This window comes from Podarcis gaigeae (assembly GCF_964106915.1).
Source record: "Podarcis gaigeae genome assembly, chromosome: Z".
In the NCBI taxonomy this organism is placed as follows: domain Eukaryota; kingdom Metazoa; phylum Chordata; class Lepidosauria; order Squamata; family Lacertidae; genus Podarcis; species Podarcis gaigeae.
Genome location: NC_139691.1, coordinates 3650239 through 3664795, shown reverse-complemented (window position 1 = coordinate 3664795; position 14557 = coordinate 3650239). Strand labels below are relative to the sequence as shown.

The window sequence follows — 14557 nt, the reverse complement described above, 5'->3', positions numbered from 1 at the left end:
AATTCCTTGGAGGGTCCTGCAATGGGAACAGGTGCATTTTTACTTGGCAAAATAAGCTAAGAGCATTGCACCATGTTAAAGATCAACAGCAGTTTTACCAGGTGAAATTTACAGACTTTCAGTAGTTTGCAATGAGCAAATCAAAGAAAAGCCATTGAAATAGCTCAACACAACAGGTGCTTCAAGTGGTTCCCCCAAATTCAGCTGAAATTGCAACTTATACCGGCTTCTCCGGCCGCACTATTATTCAACCCCTGGGATGGAATCCCTGTAAATTTTGATAATAAAACTGATTTGCCATGGGAGTCGAATAATTTCGATTGCAACTGTACATGCTTGCTGAATATGCACATTTTCTGCAAACAAACAAACAAATAATCTCTATAATCATACATTTGTATGCCACTCTCTCTTAAAGGCCCACTTTGTTGGGGTATGCACATTTCTGTGCCTGTTACTTGGTTGGAGAAGTTCAGGAAAGTGCAAATCTTGGATGGCTGTGTTTTAGTTCTCATAACGTGCATATTTAAAGCAGCTTTAAAATGCAAACCAAATCTAGTTTCTCCCCCAACCTTACTATAGAACCATCAAGATATCTCCCAGCCTTTATCTTCTTTTCTCCCTAAAACTGCCATTACCACCCTTTCAGCTGCCCTCAAACCCCTTCCTGATTGGTTGGGTGGCATTTCCTTGAACTCTGATGCCCAGATCCTGACAGATGAGAGACTCAAGTGGTAGGTAGGTAACCTATCTGAAGGGCTGCTATTTGATCGCTTTATAGTAAAACGAAACCTTTGTAGTAAAAGGAACCCTCAGTCTGATTTCAAACCCCCAAACCTACAAACCTAAGCTAGACAGAGGAAATCCTTGTTAGAGTCTGATTTATTTTCTACACATTCCAATCTGATTTATTAGACAGGATTTGGCTAGGGAATTTGCCTTGCAGAAGCAGACATTATTGCTCATTCATAACAATACTTTTCTCTCTCGCTCGCTAAAGACTCGCTATACATTTTGAAATCATGAGTTGCACTAGCTACTTCAAATGCTTGCATAGTCCATTTGTGGCTGAATTTCCCTCCCTCCCTCTCTCCCATGTGTGTGTAAATATATCTGTATTTTATTTATTTTACCTTATAAAAAATAAAAAATAAAAATCTAGCCCTCTGATCATCTACTGAGGGGATGCAATAACATAAAACTTAAACAAATGAAAATAGCACAATTCACATAACAACTGAAAGAAGTTAAATATATTACAGTTAACATACAATCATAAAGCTGCTCTAAAGCTACGGAACATCTCTCTCCCATGGACTGGGGGGAAAATAGAACCCCACAAGTGCCTGGGTAAATAAATATGATTTAAGCTGGTGCCAAAATGAGATAAAAGTCACTACCAGAGGGGAAAGCTTTCTGAAAAGGAAGACCCTGCTTTCCCAATTGCACAATGAACCTTTTGCCCAACGATGAATTCTAAGGAGGGTTACCTCTGACAATTTTAAAATGGGCCTGCTAAGCACCCCCTAGGGCAATCAGAAATTTGACCCTATTTTTTAAATAATTCAGAAATGGCAATAAACATTTTTTAAAAAAACAACAACAGCATATGTATAATGCAAAAATGTTTTCAAAACTTACCCGCAAGAATGTCTAGAAGTCAAGTTTAAAGGAAGGGAGAGATGAAGATGTGAGCACACTAGTGAGAGTGAGATAATACTGCCCTCTTCAAAAATGCAGTTGCCAGACCCAATAATTTTAGGTGCCAGTGGATTCTTCCACCTATCCTGATATGATTGACACCTCCCTTTTCAACTCATTCCTGTTGTGCTGAAGTCGGTTAGTTCACTTTACTGTGTGCTGAGCATGTCACATAACTATTTTAACACTACTTCCAATTCCAAGTTGGTAACTCTTCACAACACTTCCAGAAGTAGGTTAGAGAGAGGAAGTTCAGAGGCATGGCAATTCACACAACCAGCTCACAACACTGTACATTCAAGCAGAAATTGACTTCACCATGTAATGTCAAAGTAGTGAGTTCAAGATTATCACAACTGACCCACAGACTGATTTGGGGTGAAATGGAAGGGGGAGAACTCAGGGTAAGTTCATAAGACCTGAAGTGTCTGATAAGCTACAACAATATATGGTGCTGCTGCTGAATTTTGCGGACTCCAAAAGTGGATCCAATGAGCTGTCAAGATTCTTTATTTTAAAATGTGTAACCCCTCTTTTTGAGGAACCTCCTCCACAAAGCTGCTTACAATATCCACTAAAAACCAACTCCACTTGACAATAAAATCTATTTCTTAAAAATACAAAATACAGTACAACTTAACAATTAACAGAAGTCCCCTTGATGGCAATTCAGAAGGAACAGAAAACACCAACAGAGAGTTCTTACCTCATCATCCTTGTACCATGAGAGGTTCTCAGCCGTCAGGACGAACCAGTACTCTTTGGAGCCACCCTTCATGATGCCAATGTTGTTGATGGTGAGCCAGCCCTTGCGGATCACCTGTGTTATAAAAACGTATCATTGTTACGCATGCCAGCAGCTGACTCGGTGGATAAGAAGAGAATGGCATTACACACACAAACATAGCAGCATATCAAACAGCAGGGACGGTCCAACAGCTGCTTGGATATCCTCTATGGAGGATGAACCTACGCCAGCAAACTGAAACCTGCTTAAAAACAGGAGAAAGAGCCAGACAAAAGAAGGCAAGAACCTGCTTATCTTAGCTCATATATCCTTTGCCAAGAATACATGAGGAAGGCTCTAGGGCAGAGATCTATAGGGCTGCAGTGAAGAGCATGAAAACCTCTGATGCCTTTGCCAGACATCAGAAAACAAACCATAGTAAGAGGTCCAAGTCCGAAGTCAGGAAGGTACACACCATTCAGCAAGACTTGGAAGGGGAAGTCTTGTTGGGTTGCAAGGTGAGTATTAAAAAGACCAGAATCAAAGGCTATGCAGTTCCAGAATAAAATAAGAGGAACATCTCAAGAACAACAGACATCTGGGAGCCCCAGTTTTTCCATTCTTGATGATGGGGATAAACAGGGCTCTGTGTACTCCGTAATTCAGTGCAAGTGCAGGGAACCCCCAACCTCACAACTCAGTTTTCATTTTGTCAAAGGAAATTTCTGCCTCATACGACTACCAAAATAGATTTGAAAATGTGTTGGCAACATCCAGCAAAATCTCAGAGGAGTTATATCAGCATTTCCTGTGCTCATCGAATGTGGTTTCAGGACCACATGCCACTCTCCTTTACATGAATTAAGTATGCAGAAATTGTCATCCCCTGACATATGCCATACAGGCTAAAGAGTTCAGCTTATCTTTGCATGATACCTATGTTGCTTTGGCACAGTTTTTTTAAAAAATCTGCAGTACACACAACCATGTTTAGACCCCACTCCGTAGCAAAGACTGAGTAGATCAAACAAAAAAAAGAGGATTGCAATCAACAAACAATTGAGTTAATAGCATTTTTAAAAAACAACAGTGAGTATCTGGAAGCAAAGGTGCATCTGGAATTCATATCCTGGTTTTAATATGTGTTTGTGTGTGAGAGAGAGACAGAGAGAATGAGAGTGCTGTACTTGGGAGGTGCATTACACCAAGAAACAATCAGCCTGCAGCAAACTATAGTCTGAAAAATCTTCTAGCATGAACCATCTGTGTTCCACTGCTAAACTGACCGATTTTCTTTCTTTCTTTCTTTCTTTCTTTCTTTCTTTCTTTCTTTCTTTCTTTCTTTCTTTCTTTCTTGTGAAGACAATTGCACAACTACTGCCTCTCATTCTGCAACAGCAACACCACCATCAACATGTCTAACTACATGAGTCTATGACTCTCTTTGCAAGTTGTGGTAACGCTACAGCTAGTGGTTTGCCATGACCATGCCAATATCCCCTGCATCCTCTCTTAGCACAAGGAGGGGGAAATGAGCCATAGTCCCTGAATTAACATTTGGTCTCAACTGAGGACTGTGGCTTGTTTCCCACCACATAGCCGAGGGCTTCTCTACACTCACCATTTGTCCACTCTTTTCCAAGCATAGGTCTGCGCTTTGAAGCTCCATGTCTGGGTGCTCTTTCAGGTTTTCTGTGAGTTGCTGGATTCAGCTTTAAAGAGTGGCTTTTCGTGGGGGAAGCTCTAGAGCAAAAAAGGGCACTCAGATATGGAGTTCTAAAGCACAGACTCCTGGAAAGCATAGAGGAAAAGTAAGTGTGGATAAGCCCCAAGATGTAAAGCCAAGGTTTGGTCTTCGTTTCTTTGAGCAAAACAAATCATAGTCCCTGAATAAAAAGGCTTGTGGTTTGTTGTCCCTGCTTGCACTAGAGGAGAAGTGAAGAAGAAGAGAAAGCCATCTGCACATCGAAAGTAAACCATTAACTGCAGCTTACTATGATGTGTGCACTGGGCTGTTCATAAGGTAGCCATGTGTCCTACTTTGCAATGACAGGTTTCTATTTTGAAAGGCTGTCAGATAGCAGTCCTCTATTTGAAAGTATTCTCTATCTGAGGGTTGTCAAGTCCAAGTCTGGTTTAAAGATAAAGGAACCATAAAAAGGGAGAGGAACTTTGAAGTTGTCCACAATGGCTAGTTAGTAGAACCTGGTCAGCAGACTGAGCAGGCGCAGAAATTACCTGGTGCCTTCTCTACTATGGTAAGAGGTATCCTGATTCTATTTAAATTATAGTAATTATTTCTAAATTTGCATTTGTACATATGAATTACCACATGCCAGCTTCTGTAATTCTTGAAAATTCTGTGTTCTTGGATACCAGGCACTGTATCCATCCCCTTAATGCTTGATAAAACTTTATAATAAAGTTTTAGTGCAGGTATGAGCGCTCAAAACTCAAAGGCAGCCTGAACATTTAATTGCCAAATTTCTTTTGCAAACCAGTTTCCCCCCCCAAAAAAAATGGAACCATCACACTTTTTAGCACACCTGGATTAAAATTTAGAAGGGTTGCAAGGGAATAGAGAGATGGGATAAACTCTGGTCCCTGGGTTATCATAGCTGTTATAAAGAATAGCTGCTCTGAAAACACATGGAAGAAAAATCTGGAAGCCAAGAAAATTCCACTTGTTAAACAAAATAAATTCATCCAAGTATGCATGTATGCCTCCTAAAGGCCCTGAATAAAGAGGGGGCTTTTTGTGGGGAGGGTTATATTCAGATTCTTTCTTTCTTTAACTCATGGGCTGTATTTGATCATCTCTCAGCTTAACAACAAGATAGCATATGAAGCTATAATTTGATGTTGGCTTAAGATCCTGGCTTGTTTTGAAGCCATTAGCCACAGTTTTCTGGTTCAGATAAAATGGAAAACTATGGTTAATTGAAGATTTTCCCCTGATTCAATGACTCCTGGTGCAAAAGTAGGAGTGAAGGGCCAGAATGCACAAACCATACCACTCTTATCTAGACTTCCTTTCTTCTTACTCCTCTTTCTTTATTATTTATTTCATCTTGGAGAGACCTACTTCTGCTCCCACTACAGCCTCCTGGTTTTAATCTTCTTATTAATTGCAGCTAATCCCCCCCCTTATACTCAGAAACAGACTAATTATTAACACATGAAGGGAAGCAACATTACAGAAAAGTAAACTTCACTGGAAGGAAAGCAGTATGGAGATGTGTAAGATATTACGGCATTACAATCACTTATTTAAATAAAGATTGTTTATTTGTTTACAAAGATAGTCAACCTAACTCAAAAGCTTTACACTGTCTCCCTTCCCTTAACTCTTCAATCTTCATTCGTTTTGCTATCTCTGTGACTTTGATGTCAGAGAGCGAGATCTCATGTCGGATCCCCCATTCCTGCTGCCATGGAAACATCTGGGGAGGCCTGGGAAATAGCTCAGATCCAAAGAACCCAAAGCCAACACGCCCCAAACCAGGAAGAGATTTAGAGCAGCTCCCAAGCTAGTCTGAATTTCCCTTGACAAAAGAAAAAGGGCATTGGAGTTGAAGGGCGATCCTTTGACCTCACGTCAGCCCTGCCAGTTAGACCTCAGCAGGGCTTTGGATGGGCAGTTAAACCAACTTCAGATTCCACACACCAAAAACATATAATTTAGGACTGCACAGTCATTGGATGAAAATATATTTCATAGTTAATCTTTAATTTAGCAATGCACAAATCAAATGTAACACCACAATTTATCTTTCCAGTTTTTCCATTGTCTATTTAACCTACATGTGGAATAAGGTATTAGCAAAATGCATGTGTTTGTACTGGTTCCCTTTAAGGCCAACACAGGTAGATTCCACCATATCTTTTGCAAATCTTTGGACCTAGATGTCATCCTTCCACATTTTAATGTGAAACTATTTCCTGCCCTAACTTTTAGTTCTAATAAAATGTAAGGGACTCCTTTGTTGCCTTGGAATAATTTCAAACCCAGGTCACAGTGGTTCTTATTTCTGGTTGAAATAGAATCCCTTAATGGGAAATGTTGAAATAGATGGAACAGACTCATGATTCATTTGAAGCCCTAGTTCATCTAGGAATCCAGTTCTTCCCTGCTCCACTTCAACAAGTATTGTCAAGCCATGTGCACTCAAATTGAATTTATTCCCAGGCAAGTCTGCTTTTTCCTATTTATAACTCCACTGGTGTTTTAAATACACAGTGTATTTGTATGCTAGTCTAAAATATGGTTGCATCTTTTAGTGGTGAGCTGCTCTACACTTGCAGCTTGTGCTGTGACTTTAAACAAGCATGCCTAGCATCTTTGCCTAAAATCCCTTCACACAGCCACATATTGCACTTCAGTGATTGGATTTTCAGTGCTTACAGCCTAGTGCAGTACTGCAAAACCAGCTTCCCATTTGTTGCATTAATACTGCAAGTCCTTTAGGAAGCAGGTTCCTTCCTCCAGGCAGAATGAACCATCCAGGTTGCCCCAACTATTGCTCTCTCCAGCCATGTAAACTGTGGAACGAAGGACGCAGTTGCCGTCCAAGTGCACATAAAGAGTTAGGTGAACAGGAAACAATGGGACACAGTCCTTTTCACCAAACTACAGGAAGTAATGGCCACAATAATTCTGGAATACTCTAAGCAGAAAACACAAATTCTGCAACCGGAATTAAGTATCTCTCCAGCTGCCCCATGGCACGGCCTATAGCAGACCTAAGCAACTTAAGACTGAACACAGCTTCACTAGCCATGTATTGCAGCCTGCAATCTGATTGACAGCTGTCACGTTTATTTTTCCGCCCAAGGCAGCCAGCAACAGAAAGAGGGTTACAGAGCCACCAAACGTGGCTGGTATGTACTGCTGGCTGAGTTGTAGAAGCCAAACTTATAGGAACAGTATCCTAACATTCCAGAGGATATCTCTGGCCTACCGCATAGCAGCAAATCTATAATTTTGGACAGAACCTTATTGCTAATCACGTTTAAAGGAGGCAGGTGTCGGGGGGTTAGTTTAAACCCCAAAGGGGTACAAATGTAAGGGAGGCAGAATCCTCTTCCCCATCTACTAGTCTTCTTCAGCCCACCAGGGGTCCTGTGTTCAGTTTTGGGCACCACAGTTAAAGGAGGAGTTCAGTTTTGGGCACCACAGTTAAAGGAGGATATTGATAATCAGTGCTGCATAATGGTTAGAGTGTTGGACTAGGACCTGGGAGACTAGGGTTCAAATCCCCACCCAACCATGCAGCTCAGTGGATGACCTTGGGCCTAACCTACCTCACAGGGTTGTTGTGAGGATGAAATGGGGGGGGGGGGAGAACCACATACACCACCTTGAGATCATTGGAAGGTAAAAGTGGTATATAAATGTAATAAATAAATAAAATAAAATTAATGTGCAGAGGAGGGCGACCAAGATGATCAAGGGTCTGGAAACCAAGACTATTGTTCTATGGCTCTATGACTGCCTGAAGTCCACTTTCCTTGCACCCATGACCTGATACCAGAAGTGAGCTCACGTGGGAGAAAATTGCTTGGGAATTCAGTAACCCAGGCCTAGAAACCCTATGGGTACTTTAAATTGCACCATCTCCCTGTTAGACATGATTGATAACAGCCTTGTGTTTCTGTAGTTTGGACCTGAAGTTGACACCACATATGCAGCAGACATGATTGCTGTGGCAAAATGGCATTATAATGGTTTCTCTCCTGCAAACACTGCTGACAGGTGAGTGACATACCTGTGACTTTAAACCAGAGGAGAAAGGAGGCAGATCATGATCTACTGGCAAATCACTGAACTGCAGGAGATTGGTAAGGTTTTCTTACTTGCAGTTGTGTTGTAACAGCAACAGCAAAAATCCTCTTTTGTGCCCCTGCCCCCAAAATAGGCTGCTAGGATCACTGATCTGTATTCACTCAGATGTAAATCTATATTTTAATATGTAGGCTATCCTAATTTACGGCTCACTGGATGGAAAGGATCCTTGGGCAACAAGTCTGCAATCTAGTTATGGGTGGTGGACCTTAAGGGTCCTGGGTTAAAAAAATAAAATAGACATGAAGTCTGCCCATTGCTGTTTCAAACTCCTGCATATGCATTTATGGGATTACAAGCTGGAAGGGGTCCTCAAAGCTGTTTGAAGACGCAGGTATGTGGTCCATGCTGTATTTGTTTGCTGCAGGAAACATGGGTCAACCCACAGCCATCACATCTGCCATGGAAGAAGCAGTCACCTCAATTACTTTTTATTTCCTTTGGACCAGGATTTCTACCTTTTAGAACCAGGCCTTTGGCTGATTAATATTCTACAGACTTTTAAATGTGTTTGTGGGAGGGGGAGTTATTGTTTAGCTGTTTCTGTTTTAACTATTTAATTGTGCTTTTATCTCATGTTTTTATCTTGTAAACCATCCTAAGATTTTTACTATACTAATAATTTTATTATTTGTATTCCACCAATCTGACTGGGTTGCCCCAGCCACTCTGGGTGGCTTTCAGCATATACAGAAACATAATAAAACATCAAGTGTTAAAAACCTCCCAATACAAGGCTGCCTTCAGACGTCTTCTAAAAGTTGTGTAGTTCTTTATCTCCTTGACATATGAAGGGAGGGAGTTCCACAAGGTGGGTGCCACTCAGTGATTTTTTTCTGGGGGAACACAGGGGTACGCATGCCCCTAAACATTTTGTGAATCGAAGTTTGGCCTCATTGAGGGGCAGTATTTCAATATGAGTAGGAAAATGATAGTACCCCTAAACATTCTTTTACGGGGGCAAAGCACTGGTGCCACTACTGAGAAGGCCCTCTGCCTTGTTCCCTGTAACTTGGCTTCTCGCAGGGAGGGAACCTTCGGAAGGCCCTCGGAGCTGGACCTCAGTGTCCGGGCAGAACGATGGGGGTGGAGACGCTCCTTCAGATATACTGGACCAAGGCCGTTTAGGGCTTTAAAGGTCAGCACCAACACTTTGAATTGTGCTTGGAAACGTACTGGGAGCCTATGTAGGTCTTTCAGGACTGGTGTTATATGGTCTCGGCCACCACTCCCAGTCACCAGTCTAGGTGCCGCATTCTGGATTAGTTGTACTTTCTGGGTCACCATCAAAGGTAGCCCCATGTAGAGTGCATGGCAGTAGTCCAAGTGGGAGATAACCAGGGCATGCACCACTCTGACAAGACAGTCCGCAGGCAGGTAGGGTCTCAGCCTGCGTACCAGATGGAGCTGATAAACAGCTGCCCTGGACACAGAATTGACCTGCGCCTCCATGGACAGCTGTGAGTCCACAATGACTCCCAGGCTGTGCAACTGGTCCTTCATGGGCACAATTACCCCATTCAGGACCAGGGAATCCTCCACACCTGCCCGCCCCATCTCCCAAAAACAGTACTTCTGTCTTGTCAGGATTCAGCCTCAATCTGTTAGCTGCCATCCATCTTCCAAAAGCCTCCAGACCCTCACACAGGACCTTAACCATCCTCACTGATCTCGGATTTAAAAGAGAGGTAGAGCTGGGTATCAGCCACATAATGATGAACACCCAGCCCAAACCCCCTGATGATCTCTCCCAGCAGCTTCATGTAGATGTTAAAAAGCATGGGGGAGAGGACAGAACCCTGAGGCACCCCACAAGTGAGAGCCCAGGGGTCTGAACACTCATCCCCCACCACCACTTTCTGAACACGGCCCAGGAGGAAGGAGCAGAACCACTGTATAAAAGTGCTCCCAGCTCCTCTAGACAGTCGAGAAGGATACCATGGTCAACAGTATTAAATGTCTTTTGATGAAGGACATTATATAAATCTAATGAATAAATCTAATAAAGAATAATAATGAAAACCCATTTTCACTCTGTTCACCAACTAGTGACTTTTGCTCCCTCATTTTCTGTTCTGCCGGACATAGTATTAGGGTTTACTGTACTTTGTCTCCCTGCCCCGTCTGCAGCCAACGGAGGCATCCCAGCTTTTCCCCAGATGCACCTAAATTAGTACTTGTTAGCACTGCACATTGAGTGGCCTTTTTTACTCACCAGGATCTCATCCTGCAAAAAGAGGGCCATAGCAACAACAGCAGCAGCAGCAAAGACGGGAGCAAAGAAAGGAGAAATCATTACTCAAGAAAGCGGGAGGAGGAGGAAGAAACTAGGCTCCAAAAATAAAGGGGGAGGGGGAAAATATAAATATATAACAAAACCAAACATTTATCACTAGAACCTTTTGCTAAATCAGCACTCTAGTTGCAAAAACAGCAAAAAGACCACATCACAAAACAAAATCTGCTTAGGTAAAAGGGGGGGGGGAGTTTTGTTTTGGTTTTAAAGCACCTAAAAGTGAAACAGACTGAACAGGTCTGCAGGGCCTCCTCCTCTCCCACTTGGGTGGTATAAAGTGGCTGGCCTTGCCTGAGAGGCACTGAAGAAGTAGCCTTTTCAGAAAGGGCCTTGGGCCTAAGTCCACCTAGTGGTAGGTCTGTGGTTACATTCATGCTACACCTTTATATTTATTTTATACCACTTTAACTGTCACAGCTTCCTTTAATGAACAGCAAGAATTGTAATCTGGCAACTGTGTGCTGAAGATTCCTCCAGCAGAAAGCGGAAACCCTGAATACAGGATTGATCCCTCAGCAATAGGGGGAAACAATTCTGTGCTTTAAACACACCGTAAATGGATGTTTTGTCCATAGCTGTAAACTTTTCCCTTTTCTTGTGAGGAATCCTATTCGGAATAAGGGAATTTCCCTTTAAAAAAGGGAAATGTTGACAGCTGTGGTTTTGTCCCATGGTGACACAGGGGCTGCGGCGTAGGAAGTTCTTTACCCCACCCAAACGGGGCCTGAAAATTTCCGAACTCGTAAGAACTTTAGAAGATTGAATAACACCCCAGATGTTTCCTTAAAAATGCAACCTTTTCAGCTTTGGATATCTTGTTCTCACGTAATTCTTTCGATAATAAAGGTTGTATACAATGCTAAATGTACGCAGAGAAGACCCACTGGAACTGAGAGACATGACATAGGCTGTGTTCACATGGCTGCTTATTCAATTTCAATGACGTTTTTCAACTGTTCCACATTACATTTGAACTTTCACAACATGTAAAATCCACTTCCAAAACTAGTGGAATATAGTGGAACTATAATGGAATACAGTGCATGTTTAACACTCAGTTCCATATTATTTGCAAAAGGATTATTTTCTGGAATCAAATAACATGGAAACGAGCACTAAATTTGTACTAAATTCGGCTTTTGTTCCAGAAGTGGCTTTTGAGTCATGTGTAAGCTCAAGTATTAATGCAGAACTTAACAGTTAGAGAAAAGTCATGGAAATGGAATAAACTGTCATGTGAATGCAGCCTAGCTTAGGTCCATTAATTTAAATGGATCAACTCTACAAAATAGTTGTATTTGGCTACAACTCTAAGCCTGTGAGAAAGGACCATGCTGTTCTTAATTTTTGTAAAGTGCAGAGCAACTTTAGAAATTCAGTAATGAAAACCAAAACCACAATGAGCACAACTGTTATTCTATTATTACTATTAATATTATGCTCTTTGGCCACATTGAAGTCAATCTGAAAAGATAGTAACAGCTAAATTCAGTCCTACTCATTTCAGTAATATTTATTCCCAGGTGGGTGGAAAGAATTAAAGCCTAACTTTGTTTGGATCCTATCAATTGCCATTATTATTATTATTATTATTATTATTATTATTATTATTACTACTACTGCCACTATCACCATCCACAAGGTTATCCCTCCATACACCATGCAGAGACAAGTATACAACTACCAGTGAGGTATAAGACTGTAACAAAAGTGGGTTGTTTTCTTTAAAAAAATAAAAGAAAACCATTAGGAAGTGTGTATCCAACGATTAATTCAAGAAACTTATTTCAGGCCAACCAGTGGAGTTAGCAGGCAACAATACAATTAAAGCTTTACATTTGTAAAGTTAAATGAATATTAAGGCCCTAATGAGGATTACCCTCCAGGACTCCCCTACCACCCTGGGTATGGAATATTTTGCTTCAGTGAAATGGGTTCGATGAGTTGACATTTCGGTTCCTCCTGCCTTCCAAGATGTGTTAATGAAACTTCCATTGCCTCCTGCAAAGCAAAGTGAACATCCATCTCAAGGCTTTAAAATGTGGCCCAGGATAGCCACGAAAGGGGCTTACCTGATTCCCAGCTGTTTTCTTCTTGCTCATCTGGCTACTCCTTTGCTGAGCACTGCATGAGAAATTAAAAAAAAAAAAGCTGAAGACGTTTTTCTTTTCTTTTCCAGTTTTGACTCTCTTGGGATGGCTCATATGAATCCAGATTTCTTGGCCCCTGCTTGAAATCCACGCTTAGCCTGAATTGCTCTCTCTGGAGGGGGGAAGTTTAATTTTTATCCCCTCCTCCCAACTCCTGTCATGAAAATACCCCCCCCACACACACACACTGTAGGTATTATTCCCAGGAAAGAAGTTCTCATTGCCAACAATAAGAGAACTCAGATATTGCAATGCTCTTTCTTAAGTGGGTAACTGCTACTAATTCTCAGCACACAAGGTTCTCTGCTTGTGAAATTTAGGATATAATGCTGTGCAGTATTATAACTGCTATTTCATGGGACTTCTAAAAATAATAATGGAAGAAAGGAGATATTTACACATCCCAGGTGTCTTGTGCAGATGAGACTGTCACTTTTTACCAAACGTGCAAAGGAGCAGAAAAAGATGGGAATTACATTGGTAAAACTACAGGCAAAATACATCACCCAGCTCACCACAAAGAACAAAACCTGGTAGAATATTGTATGGAGTTCTAGAAAAACATGAACAAGGGCTCATTCTCACTTCTTGTGCCTAGAAAGCATGGGTATGAACAGTTTTACACATGATCTGTGGTTTCTAGGCATGGATTCGAGTGGTTTTGCCTTTGTCCTGCCACTTCCCCTTGAAAAACCTGCTCTTTGATGCTAAATCAGAACAAACAGCAATTAGCAGGAAACCTGCTTGCCATTCATTCCGATTCAGCCCTAAACCATGGGTTTCCCGAGGGGAAAGCAGAAGGCAAATGGAAGTGTAGATGAGCCCAAGTCTTGTGGCACCTTAAAGTTGTTTAAGCGCTCATGGGTTAGGATCTACTTCATCAGATGCATGAAGTGTATTCCTGAGCTGATGGCAGAAAAACTTGTGGGAAATGCAATGCAGAAGATAAAAACCATAATTAAAGGTCCCTCCAGAATCTTGTTTTCTTGCAGGGCTAATTGTGCAACATGTCACTGATGCAAAAATAGTGCATTAGTGATGGATTTAGTCTGGATTGTCCACACATCCTTCTGTTTTATTAGTTCTGTCATTGTATGATTGCCATCTGTAGGGGTGGCCCTCTTGCACGACAGCAGAACGAAAGTGGGACAACACAGTCTGCCCAGAACCTTTTAGTTTTTAAGGTACCTCAATATTCTTTTATCCTTTTTGCTGCAACTGATGAACATAACTGCTACTCCTCCAGGAAAAAAAAAACATGTCATCTCCTCATTGCTGGTACTTACTTGGCAAATCCAATAAAATCTTCATGGTTTGTGTTCATGTAGGCTAGTTCAATATCTATCAGGAGCATGACCTGGGGAGAGAAGATAAGAAGAGAGGAATGAAAAAGGTGAAGCCAGTTACTTGCTGGATTGCTGCAATGTGCTCCATGTGGGGCTGCCCTTGGAACCACGTGGGCCTGGTTCGGAAGCTCCAGCCGGTGCAAAATATTGACGGGGGTATTTGGCTGACAACATGTGACACCCTTGTTAGAGCATCTTCACTGACTACCCACCAAGCCAGGTTCAAGGTCCTTGTATTTACTAAAGCCCTGAACAACTTAGGTACTGGTACTTCAGGGACTGCCTGAACCCTTCTATCCCAGCTCCATCACTGAGATCATCTGCAGTAGCATTGCTGGTCGTTCCCCAGATTGGCGAGTCTCATTTGACAACAAGAAACCCAGCCTTTAGTGGCATCAGCCCAGGATTGTGGAATGCTCTGCCAATAGAGACCTAGCGGGCACCTTCTGCCTCAATTTTTAGACACTTACTGAACACCTTTCTATCCCATCA

At 41.8% G+C, this 14557-nt stretch overlaps 1 protein-coding gene across 15 annotated transcripts in view; it reads right to left on the bottom strand.

The window, feature by feature from the left end:
* Positions 1–14557, bottom strand: part of DNM1 (dynamin 1) — a 133214-nt gene that overhangs the window by 48012 nt on the left and 70645 nt on the right. For 11 of the 15 annotated variants that reach the window (XR_014560087.1, XR_014560088.1, XR_014560089.1 and 8 more), the window contains exons 12-15: positions 14006–14076; positions 12642–12693; positions 10489–10500; positions 2408–2521 (exon numbers count right to left, since the gene is read on the bottom strand). Coding sequence is in view for 12 of the 15 variants with exons in the window: in XM_083721725.1 (XP_083577851.1) it covers positions 2408–2521; positions 10489–10500; positions 12642–12693; positions 14006–14076 (249 nt within the window). In the remaining 3 variants the exon portion in view is untranslated. The remainder of the gene's footprint in view (positions 1–2407; positions 2522–10488; positions 10501–12641; positions 12694–14005; positions 14077–14557) is intronic. The other 4 variants (XM_083721717.1, XM_083721721.1, XM_083721724.1 and 1 more) reach the window with 1 other exon arrangement.